General features: G+C 48.0%; 1 protein-coding gene across 3 annotated transcripts in view; it reads left to right on the top strand.

The window, feature by feature from the left end:
• The window catches only part of LOC105495744 (aspartate-rich protein 1-like), a 50,267-nt gene that overhangs the window by 25,142 nt on the left and 2,913 nt on the right, over positions 1–22,212 (top strand). Inside the window, exons 11-18 of one of the 3 annotated variants that reach the window (XM_071080270.1) lie at positions 2,648–2,669; positions 5,929–6,017; positions 7,463–7,484; positions 10,120–10,229; positions 10,687–10,708; positions 11,011–11,052; positions 15,324–16,250; positions 17,777–17,839. In XM_071080270.1, coding sequence (XP_070936371.1) covers positions 2,648–2,669; positions 5,929–6,017; positions 7,463–7,484; positions 10,120–10,229; positions 10,687–10,708; positions 11,011–11,052; positions 15,324–15,328 — 312 coding nt within the window. In that variant the 3' untranslated portion in view covers positions 15,329–16,250; positions 17,777–17,839. Of the gene's footprint in view, positions 1–2,647; positions 2,670–5,928; positions 6,018–7,462; positions 7,485–10,119; positions 10,230–10,686; positions 10,709–11,010; positions 11,053–15,323; positions 16,251–17,776; positions 17,840–22,212 lie in introns of those variants that run through there. The other 2 variants (XM_071080269.1, XM_071080271.1) reach the window with 2 other exon arrangements.

Here is a 22,212-nt window from a genome sequence, read left to right as displayed (position 1 = left end):
AACTTGGTTCCATTTTCCCCCTCACTTTCAGGCACCCCAATCAGACGTAGATTTGGTCTTTTTACATAATCCCATACTTCTTGCAGGCTTTGTTCATTTCTTTTTCTTCTTTTTTCTTTTGGTTTCTCTTCTCGCTTCATTTCGTTCATTTGATCCTCAATCGCTGATACTCTTTCTTCCAGTTGATCGAGTCGGTTACTGAAGCTTGTGCATTTGTCACGTATTTCTCGTGTCATAGTTTTCATCTCTTTCATTTCGTTTATGACCTTCTCTGCATTAATTACTCTAGCCATCAATTCTTCCACTTTTTTTTCAAGATTTTTAGTTCCTTTGCGCTGGGTACGTAATTCCTCCTTTAGCTCTGAGAAATTTGATAGACTGAAGCCTTCTTCTCTCATCTCGTCAAAGTCATTCTCCGTCCAGCTTTGATCCGTTGCTGGCGATGAGCTGCGCTCCTTTGCAGGGGGAGATGCACTCTTATTTTTTGAATTTCCAGCTTTTCTGCCCTGCTTTTTCCCCATCTTTGTGGTTTTATCTGCCTCTGGTCTTTGATGATGGTGATGTACTGATGGGGTTTTGGTGTAGGTGTCCTTCCTGTTTGATAGTTTTCCTTCTAACAGTCAGGACCCTCAGCTGTAGGTCTGTTGGAGATTGCTTGAGGTCCACTCCAGACCCTCTTTGCCTGGGTGTCAGCAGCAGAGGCTGCAGAAGATAGAATATTTCTGAACAGCGAGTGTACCTGTCTGATTCTTGCTTTGGAAGCTTCCTCTCAGGGGTGTACTCCACCCTGTGAGGTGTGGGGTGTCAGACTGCCCCTAGTGGGGGATGTCTCCCAGTTAGGCTACTCAGGGGTCAGGGACCCACTTGAGCAGGGAGTCTGTCCCTTCTCAGATCTCAGCCTCCGTGTTGGGAGATCCACTGCTCTCTTCAAAGCTGTCAGACAGAGTCGTTTGCGTCTGCAGAGGTTTCGGCTACGTTTGTTATTGCCCTGTCCCCAGAGGTGGAGTCTACAGAGACAGGCAGGTTTCCTTGAGCTGCTGTGAGCTCCACCCAGTTCGAGCTTCCCAGCGGCTTTGTTTACCTACTTAAGCCTCAGCAATGGCGGGCGCCCCTCCCCCAGCCTCGCTGCTGCCTTGCCGCGAGATCGCAGACTGCTGTGCTAGCAATGAGGAAGGCTCCGTGGGTGTGGGACCCTCCCGGCCAGGTGTGGGATATGATCTCCTGGTGTGCCTGTTTGCTTAAAGCGCAGTATTGGGGTGGGAGTTACCCGATTTTCCAGGTGTTGTGTGTCTCAGTTCCCCTGGCTAGGAAAAGGGATTCCCTTCCCCCTTGCGCTTCCCAGGTGAGGCAATGCCTCGCCCTGCTTCAGCTCTCGCTGGTCGGGCTGCAGCAGCTGACCAGCACTGATCGTCTGGCACTCCCCAGTGAGATGAACCCAGTACCTCAGTTGAAAATGCAGAAATCACCGGTCTTCTGTGTCGCTCGTGCTGGGAGTTGGAGACTAGAGCTGTTCCTATTCGGCCATCTTGCTCCTCTTCGAGACATTTTTCTAGGGTTGTCTTACTGCATTTTTTTGCAGCCCACAATGCATTACCATCCTAGTCAGCTCAGGGTTCTTCAAGTATTTGACTTATGACCTAAGTAGCTGGGCAGGCTGATAAGAACAGACAAAGTGAGCAATTTGTAGGCTAGTGAAGTTTCATCTTAGACTAATCTTCTTTGGTTGAAGCGAGGGCAACTAAATAGGGAGGAGGTGGGCCCTGAACATGCAGGCATTGCCTCTCCAAATAGGAGCCTAGTATATCCTATTTCTTCTGTACTTTGCTGAACTAAACAGGTTCAAGGTACTTTGTCTTAAAAATGGACCACTGTGGCCAGTCACGGTGGCTCACGCCTATAATCCCAGCACTTTGGGAGGCCGAGGCGGGCAGATCATGAGGTCAGGAGATCGAGACCATCCTGGCTAACATGGTGAAACCCCGTCTCTACTAAAACTACAAAAATTAGCTGGGCGAGGTGGCGGGCGCCTGTAGTCCCAGCTACTAGGTAGGCTGAGGCAGGAGAATGGCGAGAACCCAGGACGCGCAGCTTGCAGTGAGCCGAGATCATGCCACTACCCTGCAGCCTGGGTGACAGGGCAAGACTCCGTCTCAAAAAAAAAAAAAAAAAAAAAAAAAAAAAAAAGACCACTGTATACATTATTTCCTTCACGATTTCCTTCATTTTCAATTAATTTTGATATAAAAATATGCAAGGCACATTATGTACAACATACACAATTCTCTTTGTGAGGGTGGAGGTCAGTGGGAGTTTCTTTTCATCTAATACATGACACACTAGGTTATTTTTGAAGGACAACATCCATCATCAACTGTAATGCAGAGGCATTTTCCTCCACACCAGTTTTTCTCCTTGGATGAGGCATTGTGCATTTACCAATCTAAATCAATCAAACATAAATTCTGTGGGAAAAGCTCTTGTCTTTTCCACAGGTGTCCTCTCTGCTAGAATGTTTGGTCTTTGACCCTTGATTCAACCACTGTTTCACAACTAGTTTTCTGAAGTCAACAAGAGACTAACAGGTCTGTGTAAGGGGTGCAGCAGAATTGATCTGATCCTCATAGCATCTTCTTTTTTCTCGTTGCAGATTTTACCATCACGTGTCCAGGGTACGTAACTTGAACTAACTCACTTTCTGAGAAACAAGTTTGCTGGCTTTAATATATGCAAACCTTAATCTGGGTTCCTGTTAAAAAATATTGGGGGTCTGGTGAGAGCAAATGATTTTGCAAGTGTATAGCTATGAGCAGAGGGGCTGTAGAAATGTGTGTGAACCCAGAGCACCAACCAGGAGATTTTGTGTGAGCCAGTGTGTCTTCACCTGGAGTAGGAGAAGTGAGTGCAGCTCTCACTGACTTATCCTGATGTTGGTGGTTCTAAAGAGTGGATTCTGGAGAATCTCAGCAGGGAAGAGGATGCCTTTCCAGGTAGGTAACAAGACTTTCAGGTGGGGTCTAATAAAACAGCATTTCCAGGAGCCTTCATGTTATACCTGCTGCTTGGGAGACTGAGGGCTTAGAAAGAGAAAAAGTAAATATACGTCGAGTTTGCTCTTTTCAGAGTTTAATGTCATCATGGTGAGAAGTATTATGTTTATGGGCTTTTGAGTATCCTGTGTTTTCAATCACCTCTTCTTGCTTTATTATTTAAAGACGATTTTTCTGAGAACACCTGCTCTTTTCTGCCTGTGCCACTGCAAAATGTCAGAGCCTTTGGTTTGGGACACAGTTCTGTCACAGGCAGTTACTTAATCCTGGAGGCAGAATTCTTCTGCGGTGTGCCCAGATGCATAGGAGAAATGGATCCTCACCTTATGAACTGTTGGGTTTCATGGCAGGACATTCATTTGTCTGTCCTTGCTGTTTACCTCTGGTATCAAGACATCTCCCTGGGCACGGAGGACAGAATGAAAATCACTCTGGGCTCATTGCAAAAGCTTCAGTATCTTGGAAATGGAGAGAGAAGCACAACCTTGAGCACACTGTCAGCATTCCATTTCTTCATTTGAATGAGAATATGCAGTTTTACTATCATTTGTGGAAGAGGCTTTCCTTTCCCCATTGTGTATTCTTGGCACCTTTCTTGAAGATCAGCTGACTCTGTATGTGTGCATTTAATTCTGGGCTCTCTATACCTGTGATACTTATGGTGCCCCCACGCTAGAAGCATGCTGTCTCAGTTTCTCTTTTTTTTTTTTTTTTTTGAGACTGAGTCTGGCTCTGTCGCCCAGGCTGGAGTGCAGTGGCCGGATCTCAGCTCACTGCAAGCTCCACCTCCTGGGTTTACGCCATTCTCCTGCCTCAGCCTCCCGAGTAGCTGGGACCACAGGCGCTCGCCACTTCGCCCGGCTAGTTTTTTGTATTTTTTAGTAGAGATGGGGTTTCACCGTGTTAGCCAGGATGGTCTCGATCTCCTGACCTCGTGATCCGCCCGTCTCGGCCTCCCAAAGTGCTGGGATTACAGGCTTGAGCCACCGCGCCCGGCCTCTCTCTTTTTTTTTATTGTAGATTTCAATCTCATGAATGTGCATCCTGCAACACTATTCTTTTTCAATGTTGCCATGGCTATTTGAGGCACATAAAAATTCATTAAAGTCTTAGGAATGTCTTCCATTGCTGCACACATGGCTATTACCAGTTTGACAGCAATTATTTTTAATCTGTAGATCATTTGTGTAGTATTGTGTTAGTCATGTTTAGTCTTCATATCCATGAATACGGGATGCCTTTCAACTTATTTGTACCCTCTTTACTTTCTGGAATCTTTATGTTGACAGCTAATAAGTTAGATTTATTTAACATGACTAATATAAATTTGTGGTTTTTTCTTTTTGAGATGGAGTTTCACTCTGTCACCATACTGGGGTGCAGTGATGGGCTCCCGCTCACAGCAACCTCCCCATCCCAGGTTCAAGTGATTCTCCTGCCTTAGCCTTCCAAGTAGCTGAGAGTACAGGCCTGTGCCACCATGCCCAGCCAGTTTTTAAATTTTTATTTTTAGTAGAAACGTGGTTTTACCATGGTGGCCCGGGTGGTCCCAATCTCTTGACCTCGTGATCTTCCTACCTCGGCCTCCCATGTGCTGGAATAACAGGCATGAGCCACCGTGCCTGGCCAAATTTGTGATTTGTTATACGAATATTTTTTATGTCTGAATGAATAGGCATCAAATAAAAAAAATTTGTGTAAGCTGGTTAACCAAAAAATCACCCCTGTACTCACGGACACTTTTTCAAGAATGTGTTCATTTCTATTGGTATACATTTCCTCATTTCAGTAACTAATGTATATTTAAACCTGGAAACTTATCCTCATGGCAGAAAAGTGTTCAGAGTCATGTCTCTCAGCTTCATTGTAGGTAGAACAGGGTCTGTGAGCTTGGTCCATTTGAATGAAGCCTGATACTTCAGGCATCTCCTCAGGGAGAGTGACAAAGAGCTGCTGAAGTCCCTGATTACAGGAGCCAGTAGGCTTTTCGCACACACCGTGGTTCCAGAAGAAGACTTACAAAGAGGAAATCATGACTATTGTTTTGTTTTATTTATTTCTTCGAGACGGAGTCTCACTCTGTCGCCCAGGCTGGAGTGCAGTGGTGCGATCTCGGCTCACTGCAAGCTCTGCCTCCCAGGTTCAAGCCATTCTCCTGCCTTAGTCTCGCAAGTAGTTGGGACTATAAGTGCCCGCCACCATGCCCAGCTAATTTTTTGTATTTTCAGTAGAGATGGGGTTTCACCATGTTAGCCAGGATAGTCTCGATCTCCTGACTTCGTGATCTGCCTGCCTTGGCCCCCGAAAGTGCTGGGATTACAGGCGTGAGCCACCACACCTGGCCAATCATGACTATTTTTAATTGTAGCATTTTAAAATTTAACTTTTATCTTTATGAAAAGAATGTGTGACTAATAGAATAATTTGGGTACAATTGAATCCATTTTACTAATAAAGTAAGCTTTTAATTAAGTAATAAATCCTTTAAAAGAGATGCTAAATGTAGTAGCAGCATAATTGGATCCTAGTGTACTGATATGGTCTTGAATATGTTAAGAAAATGTTGTTTGTTAGAAGAGTTTCAAGACATTTCAGAAGGAGGAAGGCACTCTTCCATTAACCCTTAGTGTGTGTTTTTGTTCCATTTTGGGTTGACTGTTTTGTGTTGCTGCATGATGCCTCTAGTACAAGGCCAACACCTCCATGTCTCATGTCTTTGCTGCTCCCCTCCTCTGCCATCCCTCTTCCACTCAGGGGAATAGCCCAGCATCAACGCAGTCCATGCTTGTTAACCAGCTCCATACACCACATCCAGCAAAGCTCGGAGTGACTCACAGTCACAAACAACCAGGGCACTGATCTTTTCTCTGTGTCCTTCCAGGTTCTTCTGAGTACAACCTGAGTTTAGTGAGCCCACCACCAAGTGAAGATTATGATTGTGATGATAATGAGGATGATGATGATGTCCAGGTAAGACCACCTTTCTTTGTCTTCTAAGGAAATGTTGGTTTTCTGATGTGAGAAACAAACTCACCAGTCCAAACCCAAAGAACAGACTCATGGAGCTGAAAAACAGCAAAGTGAGATTTTCTTTCCTTTTTTTTTTTTTTTTTTTTTTTTTTTTTTGAGACAGAGTCTCGCTCAGCTGGCCAGGCTGGAGTGCAGTGGTGCAATCTCAACTCAGTGCAACCTCCATCTCCTGGTTTCAATCAATTCTCCTGCCTCAGCCTCCCGAGTAGCTGGAATTACAACATGTGTCCCCATGTCCCCATGCCCAGCTAATTTTTGTATTCTTAGTAGAGACGGGGTTTCACCATGTTGGCCAGGCTGGTCTCGAACTCCTGACCTCAGGTAATCTACCCCCCTCGGCCTCCTGAAGTGCTGGGATTACAAGCATGAGCCGCCGCGCCTGGCCAAAAGTGAGACTTTTAATGACAGTGTTGCAAGATCCGGTGCACTGTGCCTGGCCAAAAGTAAGACTTTTAATGACAGTGTTGCAAGATTCGGTGTCTGAGGAGCAGACACCCCCAGCAGAGTTTCAACGAGCAATTTATCCCCTAGTGTGCAGGTCCCTCCCCTGGTTCCTCATAGGCTGAGTACTGTGGGGTTACAGTTTTCCTGGGTGTGGCCTACTGATTGTTGTTGGGGGATTTAGGTGTTTTTCCAGGATTCTCTTACTGCATTTTTTTGCAGCCCACAATGCATTATCATCCTAGTCAGCTCAGGGGCTCTTCAAGTAGCTGGGTAGGGTGATAAGAACAGACAAAGTAAGGTACTTTGCAGGCTAGTAAATTTTCATCTTAGACTAAATTTCTTTGATTCAAGTGAGGGCAACTAAGTGGGGAGGAGGAGGGGCCCAACAAGCAGGCATTGCCCATCCAAGAAGGAACCTAGTATTTCTTCTGTCCTTTGCTGACCTAAACTGGTTCAAGGCACTTTGTCTTAAAAATGGGCCAGTGTACACATTATTTTTTTCACCTTATTTCTTTTCTTCTCAATTAATTTTGATATAGAAATATGACAAGGCACATTATGTACAACATACACAACTCTTTGTGAGGATGGATGTCAGTGGGAGTTTCTTTTCATCTAATACATGACACACTAGGATGTTTTTGAAGGACCGCATCCATCATCAACTGATGCAGAGGCAGTTTCCTCCACACCAGTTTTTCTCGTTGGATTAGGCCCTGTGCATTTAGCAATCTACATCAACCTCAAAGATAAATTCTGTGGGAAAAGCTCTTGTCTTTTCCACACGTGTCCTTTATGCTAGAATGTTTGGTCTTTGACCTTTGATTCAACCACTGTTTCACAACTAGTTTTCTGAAGTCATCAAGAGACTAACAGGTCTGTGTAAGGGGTGCAGCAGAATTGATCTGATCCTCATAGCATCTTCTTTTTTCTCATTGCAGATTTTACCACCACGTGTCCAGGGTACGTACCTTCAACTAAGTCACTTTCTGAGAAACAAATTTGCTGGCTTTAATATGTAGAAACCTTAATCTGGGTTCCTGTTAAAAAATATTGGGGGTGTGGTGAGAGCAAATGATTTTGCAAGTGGATAACTATAAGCAGAGGGGCTGTAGAAATGTGTGTGAACCCAGAGGACCAACCAGGAGATTTTGTGTGAGCCAGTGTGTCTTCACCTGGAGTAGAAGTGAGTGCACCTCTCACTGACTTATCGTGATGTTAGTGGGTCTAAAGAGTGGATTCTGGAGAATCTCAGCAGGGAAGAGGATGCTTTTATTAGATCCCACCTGAAGTGGGATCTAATAAAACAGCATTTCCAGCAACCTTCATGTTATACCTGCTGCTTAGGAGGCTGAGGGAGAGTGTAGAAAGAGAAAAAGTAAATATAAGCTGAGTTTGTTATTTTCAGAGTTCAATGTCATCAGGGTGAGAAGTACTACGTTTTTGAGTATCCTGTGATTTCGATCACATCTTATTATTTAAAGGTGATTTTTCTGAGAACACCTGCTCTTTTCTGCCTCTGCCACTGCAATATGTCAGAGCCTTTGGTTTGGAACACAGTTCTGTCACAGGCAGTTACTTAATCCTGGAGACAGAATTGTTCTGCGGTGTGCCCAGATGCATAGGAGAAATGGATCCTCACCTTATGAACTGTTAGCATTCATGGCAGCACATTCATTTGTCTGTCCTTGCTGTTTACTTCTGGTATCAAGACATCTCCCTGGGAGCAGAGGACAGAATGAAAACTCACTCTGGACTCACTATAAAAGCTCCAGTGTCTTGGAAATGGAGAGAGAAGCACAACCTTGAGCACACTGTCAACATTCCATTTCTTCATTTGAATAAGAATATGCAGTTTTACCATCATTTGTGGAAAAGGCTTTCCTTTCCCCATTGTGTATTCTTGGTACCTTTGTTGAGGATCAGCTGACTCTATGTATGCATTTAATTCTGGGCTCTCTATTCTATATCTGTGATACTTATGGGTGCCCCCAAGCTAGGAGCACACGATCTGAATTTATCTTTTTTTTTTTTTTTGTAGATTTCACTCTCATGAATGTGCATCCTCTAACACTATTCTTTTTCAGTTACCATGGTTATTTGAGGCATATATAAATTATTTAAAGCCTTAGGATTATCTTTTCCATTTCTGCACAGATGGCTGTTACCAGTTTCATAGCAGTTGTTGTGAGTCCGTAGATCATTTGTGTAGTATTGTGTATTAGTCAGGTTTAGTCTTCCTATCCATGAATATGGGATGCCTTTCAACTGCTTTGCACCTTCTTTACTTTCTAGAATCTTTATGTTGACAGCTCATAAGGTAGATTTAACATGACTAATAAAAATTTGTGATTTTTAAATATTTTTTGGGCGGAGTCTTGCTCTGTCTTTAGACAGGGTGCAGTAACGTGATCTCTACTCACCACAACCTCCGCCTTGTAGGTTCATCTGATTCTCCTGCCTTAGCCTTCCTAGTAGCTGGGACTACAGGCATGTGCCATCAACCCCAGCTTATTTTTTTATTTTTAGTAGAGACATGGATTTACCATGTTGGCTGGAATGATCTCAATCTCTTGACCCCGTGATCTGCCTACCTCAGCCTCCCAAAGTGCTGGAATAACAGGCATGAGCCACCGCACCGGGCCAAATTTGTGATTTTTTATACCACTATTTTGTATATCTGAACAAAGTGGCATCAAATATATATATATATATTTTTTGTAAGCTAGTTATCCAAAAAAATCACCCCTGTATGCATGGACATTTTTTCCTGAATTCATCCATTTCTATTGGTATACATTTCCTCATTTCAGTAAACAATGTATATTTGAACCTGGAAACTTATCCTCATGGCAGAAAGTATTGAGAGTCATGACTCTCAGCTTCACTGGTGTAGGTTGTGCAGGCTGTGTGAGGTTGGCCTGCTTGAATGAAGCCTGATCTTTAGGGACTCTCCTCAGGGAGAGTGACACAGAGCTGCTGAAGCCCTGGATCACAGGGGCCCAATAGGTTTTGTGCACACACCCTGGTTCCAGAAGAAGACTTACAAAGAGGAAATCATGACTAGTTTTAATTGTAGCATATTAATATTTAATTTTTTAAATTATTTCATGAAAAAGTGTGTGCTTAATAGAATAATTTGGGTGAAATTGAGTCCATTTCATTAATACAATAGGCTTTTAATCAAGTAACAATTTTTTTAAACAGATGCTAAATGTAGTACCAGCGTAACTGGATCCTAGTGTACTGACAGGGTCTTGAATATGTTAAGAAAATGCTGTTTGTTTTGAAGAGTTTCAAAACATTTGAGAGAGAGGAAGGCACTCTTCCATTGACCCTTAGTGTGCATTTTAGTTTCATTTTGGGTTGACTCTTCTCTGTTGCTGCCTGATGCCTCTAGTGCAAGGCGAAGATCTCCATGTCTCATGTCTTTCCTGCTCCCCTTCTCTGCCCTGTTCCACTCAGGGGAATAGCCCAGCATCAACTCAGTCCATGCTTGTTAATGAACCACCTCCATACACCACATCCGGCAAAGCTCCCTGAGTGACTCACAGTCACCAACCACCAATGAACTGATCTTTCCTCTGTGTCCTTCCAGCTTGGCCTGAGGACCGCCTGTTTTTAAGATGCTCACCACGATACAAAGATGAAGATGATGATGATGACGCTGATTGTGATGATGACTGTGATGATGATGATGATGTCCATGTAAGATCCCCTTTTTTGGTCTTCTACAGCAATGTTGCTTTCCTGATTCCTTCACTTCTCAGTTAATTTTGATACGAAAATCTGGCAATGCACATTATGTACAATGTACCCTATTCTCTTTGTGGAGCTGGAATTCAGTAGGAGTGTCTTCCCACCTTATATGTGGTACACTAGAGTGCTTTTAAATGACAGCATCCACTATCAACTGGAATGCTGAGGCATTTTCCACACCAGTTTTCCTCCTTGGATTAAGCATTGCGCATTTGTATATAAAATTAAAGGTAAATTCTGTGGTTTTTCTATAGCCATCCTCTGTGCTAGTCTTTGGGGACTTTGACCTATGGCTCAATCACTGTACCACCTTCTGGTTTTTTATCGTTGTCCAGAGAATAACAGATCTGTGTGAAGCGCACAGCAGAATCTGATTCTCATAATGTTTTCTTTTATACAATTGCAGATAACAGCTTGGAAAGAAAACGGTATGTACCATGAAGTAACTCACTTCCTGAGGGAAAAACTTGCTAGCTTCAGTGTATAGAAACTTGATTCTGGGTTCCTGCTGGGAAACAGGATTGGGGTTCTCGTGAAAGTGATTTTGCCAATATAGAACTCTGGCCCAAGAAGCTGTAGGGAGGTTTGTCAACCCAGAAGAAAGATGAGGGGATCATGTATGAAGCAGTGTGGGGTGGGAGAATAGCCCATCATTCAGCTTCAGCTAAAGGAGGAGGAGCGGGTGAGTCACTCTCTCTAATGACTTATCCTGGTGTTTTTCTTTCTAAAGACTTGACGCTGGAGAGTATAAGTGACGAGGAGACTTATCCAGGTAGGGAACTACGTGCCAGGAAAAACCCAATGGGAAAAGGTTCCCAGGAGCCTCAGGTTATCCCTGCTGATTGGGAGGAGGGGCTGAAGGAGGGGGTATGAAATCAGAAGGAAAATGGAAATATGTGTGAGGTCTGGCTTGTTGTTCTCAGAGTTTCTTGGCATCATGGTAAGAACTGTCTCTATGGGCTATGGGGGTGCCGCGTTCATGAGAGATTCTCTTTGCAGTCCACCTGCTCTTTTCTGCCTGTGGAACATCAGAACCTTTGGTTTGGATTAGTCAGCCCTCCTAGGGATTGTGCACAAGGGGTGCAGGCTTAAGCACTTGGTGTCATCTGTGATGAAGGGAATCTGGGGGACACAGCTCTCTCAAAGGCATTTCCTGGAACCTAGAGAAACAGTTCTGCTGTGTGCCAAGGGGAAATCGAGAATCACCCTGTGAACTTTCAGGACTTGTTAGTGCACATTCATGTTTCTGTCCTCACTGTGCACTCCTGGTTTAAAGGGATCTCCCGGGGTGGATGGCGGAGTGAATATTCACTCTGGGCTCAGTGGTAAAACTCCAGTCTCCTTTGAAGGGAGGAGGAATGTTTGACCTTGAGCACATTTCCAGCCTCCATTTCCCAACCTAATCACAGATTTTGAGATGAGGTTTCTTTCTCCCCAGTTCTCTAATTTTTGGGGAAGCCAAGAGTTCCTTCCCACAAAAGATAGTATCACACTATTTCCTGTCTTCAAAATTTTGGCTTTGGTTTTGGCTTTTAAGATGATATTCATTACTTAAGTTCTAGACTTTTTTTTTTTTTTTTTTTTTTTTTTTTTTTTAGCCGGAGTCTTGCTCTGTCGGCCAGGCTGGAGTGCAGTGGCGCGATCTCAGCTCACTGCAAACTCTGCCTCCCAGGATCACACCATTCTCCTGCCTCAGCCTCCCGAGCAGTTGGGACTACAGGCATCCACCAACATGCCTGGCTAATTTTTTGTATTTTTTGTAGAGACAGCGTTTCACCATGTTGGCCAGGCTGGTCATGAACTCCTGACCTCAGGCAATCTGCCCGCCTCAGCCTCCCAAAGTGCTCAGATTATAGGCATGAACCACTGTGCCTGGCCAGGGTTATTTTTAATATAATTGTGGCTGTCTCAAGTAATGGTGCTTTGAGTATTTTTGTTAGTGGTTTTGGAATAACACAAGCACTCACGTCTGCCGAGACGACTATTAGAAGGGGGCATATCTTTCATTGTCATAGATAATGCGAAACTTTTTCCAAAATGATGACACCAATTCATGCTCCTCTAATAGCATACATGAGTAGCCATTTCTCCAAATCCTCATCGACTCTGTTTTATCTCTTTCTAAAAACCATCACTTTGATTAGTCTTTCATTTGTATAACATATTACTTAAAATCTTTACCAAAAAGTAATGTTGTTTGACTCTAATGATGCAGTGCAATAAGTTTGTTTACACCACCTCACCACTGACACGTAAGTAACGCACTGCGCCGACATTCCAACAGCTACGACTTTACTAGGCAAAGGGAAATTTTCAGCTTTGTTATAATCTTATGGGAGCACTGTCATACATGTAGTCTGTCATTGACCAAAATGTCATTCTGCCACATATGACTGTAGTTAATAAGCAGGTGCTTAAGTTATAAGAATGAAAATAATAAGATATAAATTAAGTATCAGTATCAGATATTATATGGACACTTCTCTGTCTTGCCTCCTTGAAGTGTCACAATCACTTTGAGACAATTAGTTTTGTTATAGTCATTATACAGATGAGGAATGTGAGTCTCAGCGAAGTAAATTACTCAGGAGACACACCAAGAGCTGGATCTCTTTAACACCAAAGGCTAATCTAGAAACTAACACGCTACACCGCCTGTAGTGGCAAAGTAGACTTACCATAAAATGAAATTTGCTTCCACAGCTGGGCATGTGAGCTTAGTGAGGCTGGTGTTCCCCATTGCCCCATGGCTCAGAAATTGGTCTTGCTGAAACTCGGATGGAGAAGCTCTTGGCTCAGGGAGTGAAAGGTTACTGACAGGTTGTATGAGTGCAATTGAAGGATTATGCTTCCATAGAGCATGTGGTTGTTCTCATGGAATGAGAACAGAGACAATCAAAGAGAATCACCCAGAGCAATACTCTTTCTCAAAAAAAAATTGCCCATCTAATAGGTTAAAAATTAGATACAGTCAACCACACTGGTCTAAAGTGTGCTTTTAGACAGTGATAGGAAAGAAGAAAAACATTAAAATAGTTGATGTGTTCTATATGGGAGTCTGAGATAAACTGCTGTTAAATAGAATTTTATATGAAGTTCTTTAGGCAGTAAGTAAAAATGGAAGGGAAACCTAATGGCAGAGAGCAGCCAGGACCACAGTTGTCTGTGGATGCAGAGACTGTGGTGGAGCCTGGAATGCACCAAAGACCACGAGTCCCCGTGGGCAGTCAGTTCAGTGACAGCACCACTCATTTTCTGATCGGCAGGCACCCCAGTAGCACATGGAGAGAACAGGAAGGCCTAAGATGAGTCCGGGTCATGTAAAGTCTCCAATGAGGGGATCTTGGAAGATGTGAAAAGCATTCTGGAGGGGGAGGTAGCCCTGCAGCATAGCGGTCTAGTTTCCCTCACTGGTCTGACTTGGTATGGCATAGAGGGGCTCACACAGCAGTCCCCAGTTCTCCCACTTCCCTAAAGGCTTAAACACACCATGATGTGTATCAGTTTCTAAAAGAGCACAATAGCACGTTACTGAACAACCGGAATTGCAGAGAAGTGGCCTCGTTTCCTGGAAGTGTTTCAGGGAGGGGGAGGTGGTGAGGCTCCACTGGGGAAATGCTCATGGCCAAAGAAAGATGAGGCCTGAGGACCGACAGTTGGGCTCAGCCACATGGAGACCACGTTGTGCCCTTCAAGAGCAATCTGGTGGTGTGGTGCTGGGGAGGGGAGAGGGCCAGGGCCACAGACCTGTGCAGGGATTCCGAACCAGAGGGCTCCTCAAAACAGACACAGGAGATGGACTGTAAGGACCTGTTCGATTCCAGTGAGGGCATGAGGGGCAGGCAGGGAGGAAAGCAGCCCCACATAGGAGGACGCACACGATGGGGAAGCAGGTCTCTGGAGAACTAGGTTTCAGACCAAGCAAGAAAGGAAAGAATGTTCCAGGGAGAGGATGAGGCCCTGGGGCCTCCAGAGGGCTTGGAAAAAAGGTTTCAGCAGACGAGATCAGAAAAGTAGTAGTCAGGGCCTCGAGGGGCAGGTGAGCTGAGCTTCTTGCAGCCCCTGATGCAAACAGGTATGAAGGACATAGTGAGATTAGTCCTGAGTCTGAGGCAGAGAGTGGTGAGGTGGCTGAGTTTGGGAAAGGGAGGGAAGGGCCTGGCTGGGAGAAGGCGGCGTTCTGGGCCCTCTATAGTCCTGCCAGGGAAGATCAAAGCCCAGAGAGGCCCAGGGCTCCCTCCTGACACCTGCACAAACAGGCGTACCCCTGGTCAGGGGGTGCTCTGTAGACTGCTGTGGAGTAAGGGGGCAGCTTCTCCTGGACATAGGGCCCCAGGCACCTGCAGGATGCAGGACTCCAGGCCCCCTCAGATGCCTGCTGTGTCTCCTCTGAGGGGCTGTAAACTGGCTTCTTGGGTACCCACAATGTACAAGGCACTTGTCTTCAGTATGATACACCTGGCACTGCCAAAATCATACCCATTTATGATAGGCACAATTACTATCCCCACTTTAGAGCTAGGAAAACTGAGGCACTGAGCAGTTAATCAACTTGCCCCAGGCTCCATAGGTAAACAGTCAGTGTAGAGCTGGGGTCTCAACACAGCTGGCTCCCTCCACAGTGTGGGATTATAGCCACTGGCCGTCCCACTGCCCTTGTCCAGCCTTGGTTGTCTGGGGTGGCAGTTTGTGCCTTTGGGCTACAGTTGAACTACCAGTTGCCTCTTCCAGGCTGGCTCCCATACCTCTCCCAGCAGCAGCTTCTTAAATCCCAGAAGCTGATAATGGGTGTGGTAAATGGGCCTTGGAGAATGGAGGCAAGGATGTGGTGCTCAGGACTTCTAGGTCCCAACAGAGTCTGTGTTCCTGGCCCTCCCCTTGTAACAGAGGCACCTCTGTCCCTGTCTAATGAGTTCCCGCATCTCTAATTTCTCCTCAGCCTGGACTGCAGAGGCGGGAGCCCAGGAGATGCTGGTGTGGAGGCTGCTTAGTGGGATGACGTCACAGTTCTCACTGAAAAGGGATTGTCTCTTCTTCATCCAGGGTGAAGCCATTCCAGGAGCTGACCAGGGTGCTGACCCAAAGGGCAGGCCAGCGCGTGCTACAGGAACATCTGAGGGAGGCTCAAGCTCTGCAGTCAGGCGTTTTCCCAGGCTTGGCGTAAAGAAGTGATGGAGACTTTCGTGTGATTCCTAGGCTCCCCTCCTGGACAGCACCAGGAATGTGCCTTCGAGGTGGCTGGGCTTCAGGCCAGCCTGGGGGTGTGCTTGGGTGACTGAAGAATGCAGCTATTTGCTGGGAAGATCTTATGGAGGAAACCAGAACCTCTCCCTGTCCCGAACTCTCATCCCTGAGGGAGTCTGTTAGGATAGAGTTCATCCTCAGTCAAAAGAAACTGCATCTCGTTTCACCTTTTACCTTCCTTCCTGCCACCCAGGATGGGAGCAGGCAAACCTGGCTGAGGAGAGCCACATCCAGCCACACCCCATGGGTCAATCACTGGAGCTTCTGAAACCTGGGCGGTGCCTGGTACAGCTGGGTTCCTTCCTTCCCCCAGCCCAAGTTCCTGCCCCCAGCTTTGTCCCTGGAGGTCTCAATCCTCCTCTCTACATTCTGAGGGGAACCCTTGGCCCCAGCAGCGAGCAAAACTCCAAGTGCACCTCCCATACATCCCCCGGCACTGGGTTCGGCCTGTACCATCCAGGACCTGGTGCTTCTGGGCCTGGCATTTTGCCTTTGGCAAGAGAGTGAGAAGAGACGTGACTGTGCTCCAGGAACGGAAAGTGCCATTCCGACTTGAAATAAAGAGACTGAGCGCATTGACTCAGGTGCAGAAGTGGCTGATCAGATCTGACCCGACGAGGGGCTCAGGGCTTCCACTCAATGACATCGATGGTGATCTGGGTCGCCTGCTGTAAGGCCTCACCCTCGTAAGCCTTACTGTCAGAGTCCTTCTCCAGGACACGGAAGGTATGTGTGTGGGCCTGCAGGACCTTCCAGCCCTCAGGGGCCTCTGGCAGCATGGTGAAGGCCTTGGTGGCCTTCAGGCACACCCTGCCCATGGGTGAGTGTAGCACCTTCAGGAGCAGGCTGATGGCTTGTGTGTCCAGGGATACATACTTCTCAGCAGGCCACCAACACAGGGCATTCCTAACAAGCTGAAGGGGTCTCTTCTCACCCCCTCGCACCCTAGCCCTCTTTTGACCCTTGTGCCTGCAGTCTCAGGGGAGGTGCCACCCCGTCCCCCTGCTGCAGAAATTCCCTGATTCATTCATGCAGCGAGACACTGAGGCAAGAGCTGGGTTTCCCACCTCAGCACTCTTTTGAGCCAGGTAATTCTCAACTTGGGGCCAAAGTTCCCCTGCCGTGACCTTTGGGGATGACACAGAAAATGACGGCAAGGATGGTGGTCACAGTGGACACAGGAGGATGCGGGGAGGCTGGGGAGGCTGCAGTTTCAGAGAGAAAGCTCTCTCCTGGAAAGCCACTCTCCTGGTCGCACAGAAAGGGACCTCTGTGCAAACCTAAGAATGATAGGGCTGGGACGGGGCCTGGGAACATGCATTTCCACAGACCACCTGTGGTCTGGTTCAGGGACCACACTTGGAGAAATACCCGAGCCTCTAATGAGACTCTCAGGACCTAGGGAAGGCAAGAGGGCCCCCCCAGCAAGGGGACATGACCACAGCCACGGCAGGGAATCTAGGGGTCGGTGACCAGCCCATCCTCACAATGAGGGGGCCCAGTGTAGGAACACCCCCCAACCACCGCAAGCTCTGAGTCTTTGTGCTGCCCCAGTTTTGAGGCCAGGATGTAGACTGTGATCCTGTGTGGCCTGGGGTGAGAGACAAGACACTGCGCCTCCGTTTCCTCACCTGTGGAGGCAGACATCGCCTCGCTGGAGGGTTGTCTAAATGTGAGGTTTGGAGACAATGCCTGGCACACAGGAGGCTCAGTGACTGCTGGGTGTCAGGATCGTCATCAGTGCTTCTCCTGTTCTTGCCTTCCTCATGGGGAGGAGGTGCCAGACCCTCTCCTGCAGCCTCCTGCAGGCAGAGGCCAGGATGAGTTCCTGGAGCTGCTCCTCTGCAGCTTCTACACCAGTGAGGGGATCAGACCCTTACTGATGACACCGTGGGCCGCTGCACGACAGGTAAGGGCACTGAGGGTGGACTGGCCACACCCCCTCCCATGCTGGTTGGCCTCAGGGCTCAGGAAGGATTTTGCAGAGCAACTGGGTGGGTTTGAAAAAGAACTTGCAAGTTCCCCGTCACCCCCCAAAGCTGCCTGGCCAGGGGCCTGAGAAGCCAGCAGGAGGCTGTGGGTGAAGTCATGTCAGGGACTGAGAGGGCAAGTGCAGAGGACCCAGGAAGGGCCAGCGACCAGGTGAGCCGCTGCTCTCAGCCCTTATGTTCCTCTTATAGTCAAAGCCTTTCTGTACCCCAATCATTGCAACCACTGATCTCGTTCTGACCCTATACTTTTGCTTTTTACAGAGTATCATAGAAGTGCAAACGTAAAGGATGTGACCGTTTTTTAAATTAAACTTTTTATTTTGAGATAATTGTAGCTTCTCATGCGGTTGTGAGGAATAATACAGAGGGATCCTTGGTACTCACGCAAGTTCCCTCAAGGGTAGCACCTTGCAGCTACAGTAACGGATCACAGCCAGGATATTGACACTGATACAGCCAGAACGGAAAGTTCCCTCCCAAACAGCCCTCATGCTGCCCTTTCACAGAAACACCCACGTCCCACTGTCCCAAACCCCTCCTTAGCCCCTGGCAACCACTAATTTGGTCTCCCCTTGTATAATTTTGTCATTTCAAGAATGTTCTGCACATGGAATCATACAGTATGTGACTTCTGGGGACTGGCTTTCTCCCACTCAGCATAGTTTTCTGGGTTTTCCTCCAGGCGGCTCAGTTGCAACGTAGTTTGTTCCTTTTTAATGCTGAGTAGGAGTCTAAGTAGGTAACCTTCTGAGTCTGGCTTCCTGAGTTCAGTGTAACAATGTTGCAATTCATCCCAGTTGCCTTATGGATCAATAGTTTGTTCCCTATTATTGTTGATTCTGATTCTATTTATGAAGGTCTCACAATGTGTTTAGCCATTCACTAGTTGAATGATAATTGGGTTTCCACTTGTGTGTGTGTGTGTGTGGTGTGTGTGGTGTGTGTGTGGTGTGGGTGGTGTGTGTGGTGTGTAGTGTATGGTGCGGTGTGTGTTTTGTGTGGTGTATGGTGCAGTGTGTGTTGTGTGTATGGTGTGTGCTGCGGTGTGTGTGTGGTGTTTGTGGTGTGTGTGTGGTGTGTATGTGGTTGTGTGGTGTGTGTGTGGTGTGTGTGGCACGTGTGGCGTGTGTGGTGTGGTTGTGTGCGGTGTGTGATGTTTATGGTGTGTGGTGTAATGTGTATGTGTGGTGTGTGTGCGGTGTGTGTGTGGCATGTGTGGCATGTGTGGTGTGTGTGTGTGGTGTGTAGTGTGGTGCGTGTGTGGTGTGGGGTGTGTGGCGTGTGTGTGGTGTGTGGTGTGCATGTGGGGTGTGGTGTGTGGTGTGTGTGGCGTCTGTGTGTGGTGTGTGGTGTGTGATGTGTATGTGTGTGTGTGTGGTGTGCGGTGTGTGCGGTGGGGGGGTGTGGTGCATGTGTGGTGTTGAAAGGAGCTGGGCACATTCCTCAGCCCCAGGCTCAAAACTCCCTGAGCCTAGTACAAACACATCCCATCCTCCCATCCCACCACATACCGCCATATATCTCTCAAACTCCCTGAGCCCAGTACAAACACCACCTGGAAAGTCTCCGATAAGGAGACAGCCGTTCAAGGTTACTGAAAGCACGGGAGCCAAAAGGAATTTCTTTGTTCCCCTGCAACTTTCGGGCTATAAAAAGCAAACGCTCGTGTTGTTCGGGGCCCTCTTGTATGCTGTGGAATGGAGGGACCAGGTTCGAACTTGTAGTAAAGATCCTTGCCGCTTGGCTTTGACTCTGGACTCTGGTGGTCTTCTTTGGGGAACAAACAGTCTGGGCATTACATCTGGGGGCTCGTCCAGGATTCCCCAAGCCCACCAGACCCCTGGTCAACGGATCTGCTAGGATCAATCTACTGATAGGTGAGCTGGCTCGTCTTTGTCTGTCTGTGTCTGTGTGTCTGTTCTGAATCTGAATCTGTGACTCGCGAGGTCTGAAACTGGAGCTGGTACAGTCCTGGCAGACGCGCTATAGGATGGCCAGTGGAGGCTGGTGGGAGACGTCCCCTGGCTCTCATCTGATCTAGCTGTCTCTGATCTGAACTGCCCCGAGCGTGTTTGCGGTTTGGGCAGTAGTTGTCTCTGATCTGAACTGCCCCGAGCGCATTTGTGGTTTGGGCAGTAGCTGTCTCTGACCACGGCTTCCGGTGCGCGCGTGCGATCTGAACCGCCCTGGTCCCCGGGCTCCCGGCTTCCGGTGCGCGCGTGCGATCTGAACGGCCCCGGTCCCCGGGGCTTCCGGCCTCCGGCGCGCGCTCGCGGCCCCAGTCCCCGGGGCTTCCGGTGTGCTTGCGGCCCCGGTCCCTGGGGCTTCTGGCTTCCGGCGCGCTCGCGGCCCCGGTCCCCGGGGCTTCTGGCTTCCGGCGCGCTCGCGGCCCTGGTCCCCGGGGCTTCTGGCTTCCGGTGCGCTCGCGGCCCCGGTCCCCGGGGCTTCCGGCTTCCGGCGTGCACGCTTGCGGCCTGAACTGCCCCGGTTCCTGGGCTGCCAAAGCGCGCCTGCGACTAGGTATCATTAATAAGTCAGATCAGATTTCCTTTACAGGGATTCTAACCCACATTCCTTTACAGGAAGAGACTACAAATCATTACAGGATGGGTAATACCCAGAGCACTCCTCTTTCTCTCCTTACAAGTAATTCCAAAGAAGTTAGAGCAAGGGGCCATGATCTTGGTATGGAAATCAGGAAAGGAAAGCTAATTACTCTGTGTCGCTCCGAATGGCCTGCCTTTGATGTGGGGTGGCCACCCGAAGGGACCTTCCGGCTTGCTGTCATTACTAGGGTAAAATCCAAGATTTTCCTACCTGGGCATGCGGGCCACTTAGATCATATCCCATATATCCTCATATGGCAGGACCTTGTTGAGAACCTGCCTCCTTGGCTGTCCCCTTTCCAATTAGCCTCTGAACCCTGTAAGGCACCGGTTGCTCGACCACTAAAATCCAAGCAACCAACTGCCCCCCCCATCCTGTTCTACCTGATAGCGGGGACCCACTGTTCACAGAACCCCCTCCGTACCCCTCTGGGCCCCAGGCCCCGGCCCCCCGGGCTGAGTCGTGGGAGGGAGCAGGCGGACGGGAGGCGGCCGACGCACCCGGACCCACCCCCTGGGCTGAATCGCGGGAGAGAGCAGGCGGGGGGGAGGCAGCCGGCACTCACGGGCCTGCTGAAAGAGAAAGTAACTTTGAAGGGCCGGCGGGGCGGACGCGAGGGCGCACTTCGCAGACTAGCCCCCCCCCCAGCCGCCTGACTCCACGGTGGCTTTACCCCTTCGGGAAATAGGACCCCTAGATGACACAGGAATCCCCAGGCTCCAGTACTGGCCATTCTCCACCAGTGATCTGTATAACTGGAAGACTCAGAGTGCTTGGTTTTCAGACAACCCCAAAGATTTACTGGCTTTACTGGATAGTGTCATGTTCACCCACCAGCCCACTTGGGATGATTGTCAGCAGCTCCTCCGAATCTTGTTTACCACGGAAGAGCGAGAGAGAATACAGGTAGAAGCTAGAAAGCTGGTCCCGGGGGATGACGGTCAACTGACTGCCAACCCTGACCTCGTAAACGCGACCTTTCCTCTGACCAGGCCGGCGTGGGACTACAACACGGCAGAAGGTAGGGGACGGCTACACCTTTATCGCCAGACTCTAATGGCAGGTCTCCGGGCAGCTGCTCGCAAGCCCACTAATTTGGCTAAAGTATATTCTATTCTACAGGGAAAGACAGAGAGCCCAGCTACATACTTAGAAAGATTAATGGAAGCTTTTAGACAGTACACCCCCATAGATCCAGAGGCTCCAGGAAGTCAGGCAGCTGTTGTAATGTCTTTCGTAAATCAGGCAGCCCCAGATATTAAAAGAAAACTCCAAAAATTAGAAGACTTGGAAGGAAAGCGGATTCAGGACCTCCTTCAGATAGCCCAGCGGGTTTATAATAACAGAGATACTCCAGAAGAAAGGCAATTTAAGGCCACTGAAAAAATGACCAAGGTCCTGGCAGCAATAGTACAGAAAGAACATCTACAGCCAGAGTACACCCAACCTAGGCGGCCCCCAAGGCATGATAATCTGAGAAAAGACCAATGTGCCTACTGCAAGGAGGCTGGCCACTGGGTAAGAGACTGCCCCAAAAAGAAGCAACGAGGACAGGGACCCCCTAGGTCTACACCCGTACTAGTCACTCAAGATGAAGACTAGGGAAGACAGGGTTCGGATCCTCTCCCCGAACCTAGGGTAACTTTGCAAGTGGAGGGGTCCCCGGTCCAGTTCTTGGTCGATACGGGAGTACAGCACTCAGTCTTAGTTAAAACTAATGGGAAATTATCCTCCAAGTCCTCGTGGGTACAAGGGGCCACAGGAGTTAAGAAATACCCATGGACAACACAAAGAACAGTAAACCTCGGAGCCAAGAATGTAACCCATTCTTTCCTGGTCATCCCTGAGAGCCCCTGTCCCCTATTAGGGAGAGACCTGCTAACTAAAATGGGAGCACAGATCCATTTCCTCCCTGAGGGACCCGTCGTGACCGACTCCCACAATCAACCCGTGTCCGTCCTGACTATAACCCTAGAAGATGAGTACCGGCTCCACCAGGAGCAAACGGCCCCTGACCAGGACATAGCAACCTGGCTCCAGCAATATCCAGAAGCTTGGGCGGAAACGGGGGGCTTAGGACTAGCAAAACA

This window comes from Macaca nemestrina, chromosome 15 (genome assembly GCF_043159975.1).
Source record: "Macaca nemestrina isolate mMacNem1 chromosome 15, mMacNem.hap1, whole genome shotgun sequence".
Taxonomy (NCBI): Eukaryota; Metazoa; Chordata; class Mammalia; order Primates; family Cercopithecidae; genus Macaca; species Macaca nemestrina.
The sequence above is the reverse complement of the archived record's forward strand: the minus strand, read 5'-3'. Positions and strand labels throughout refer to the sequence as shown.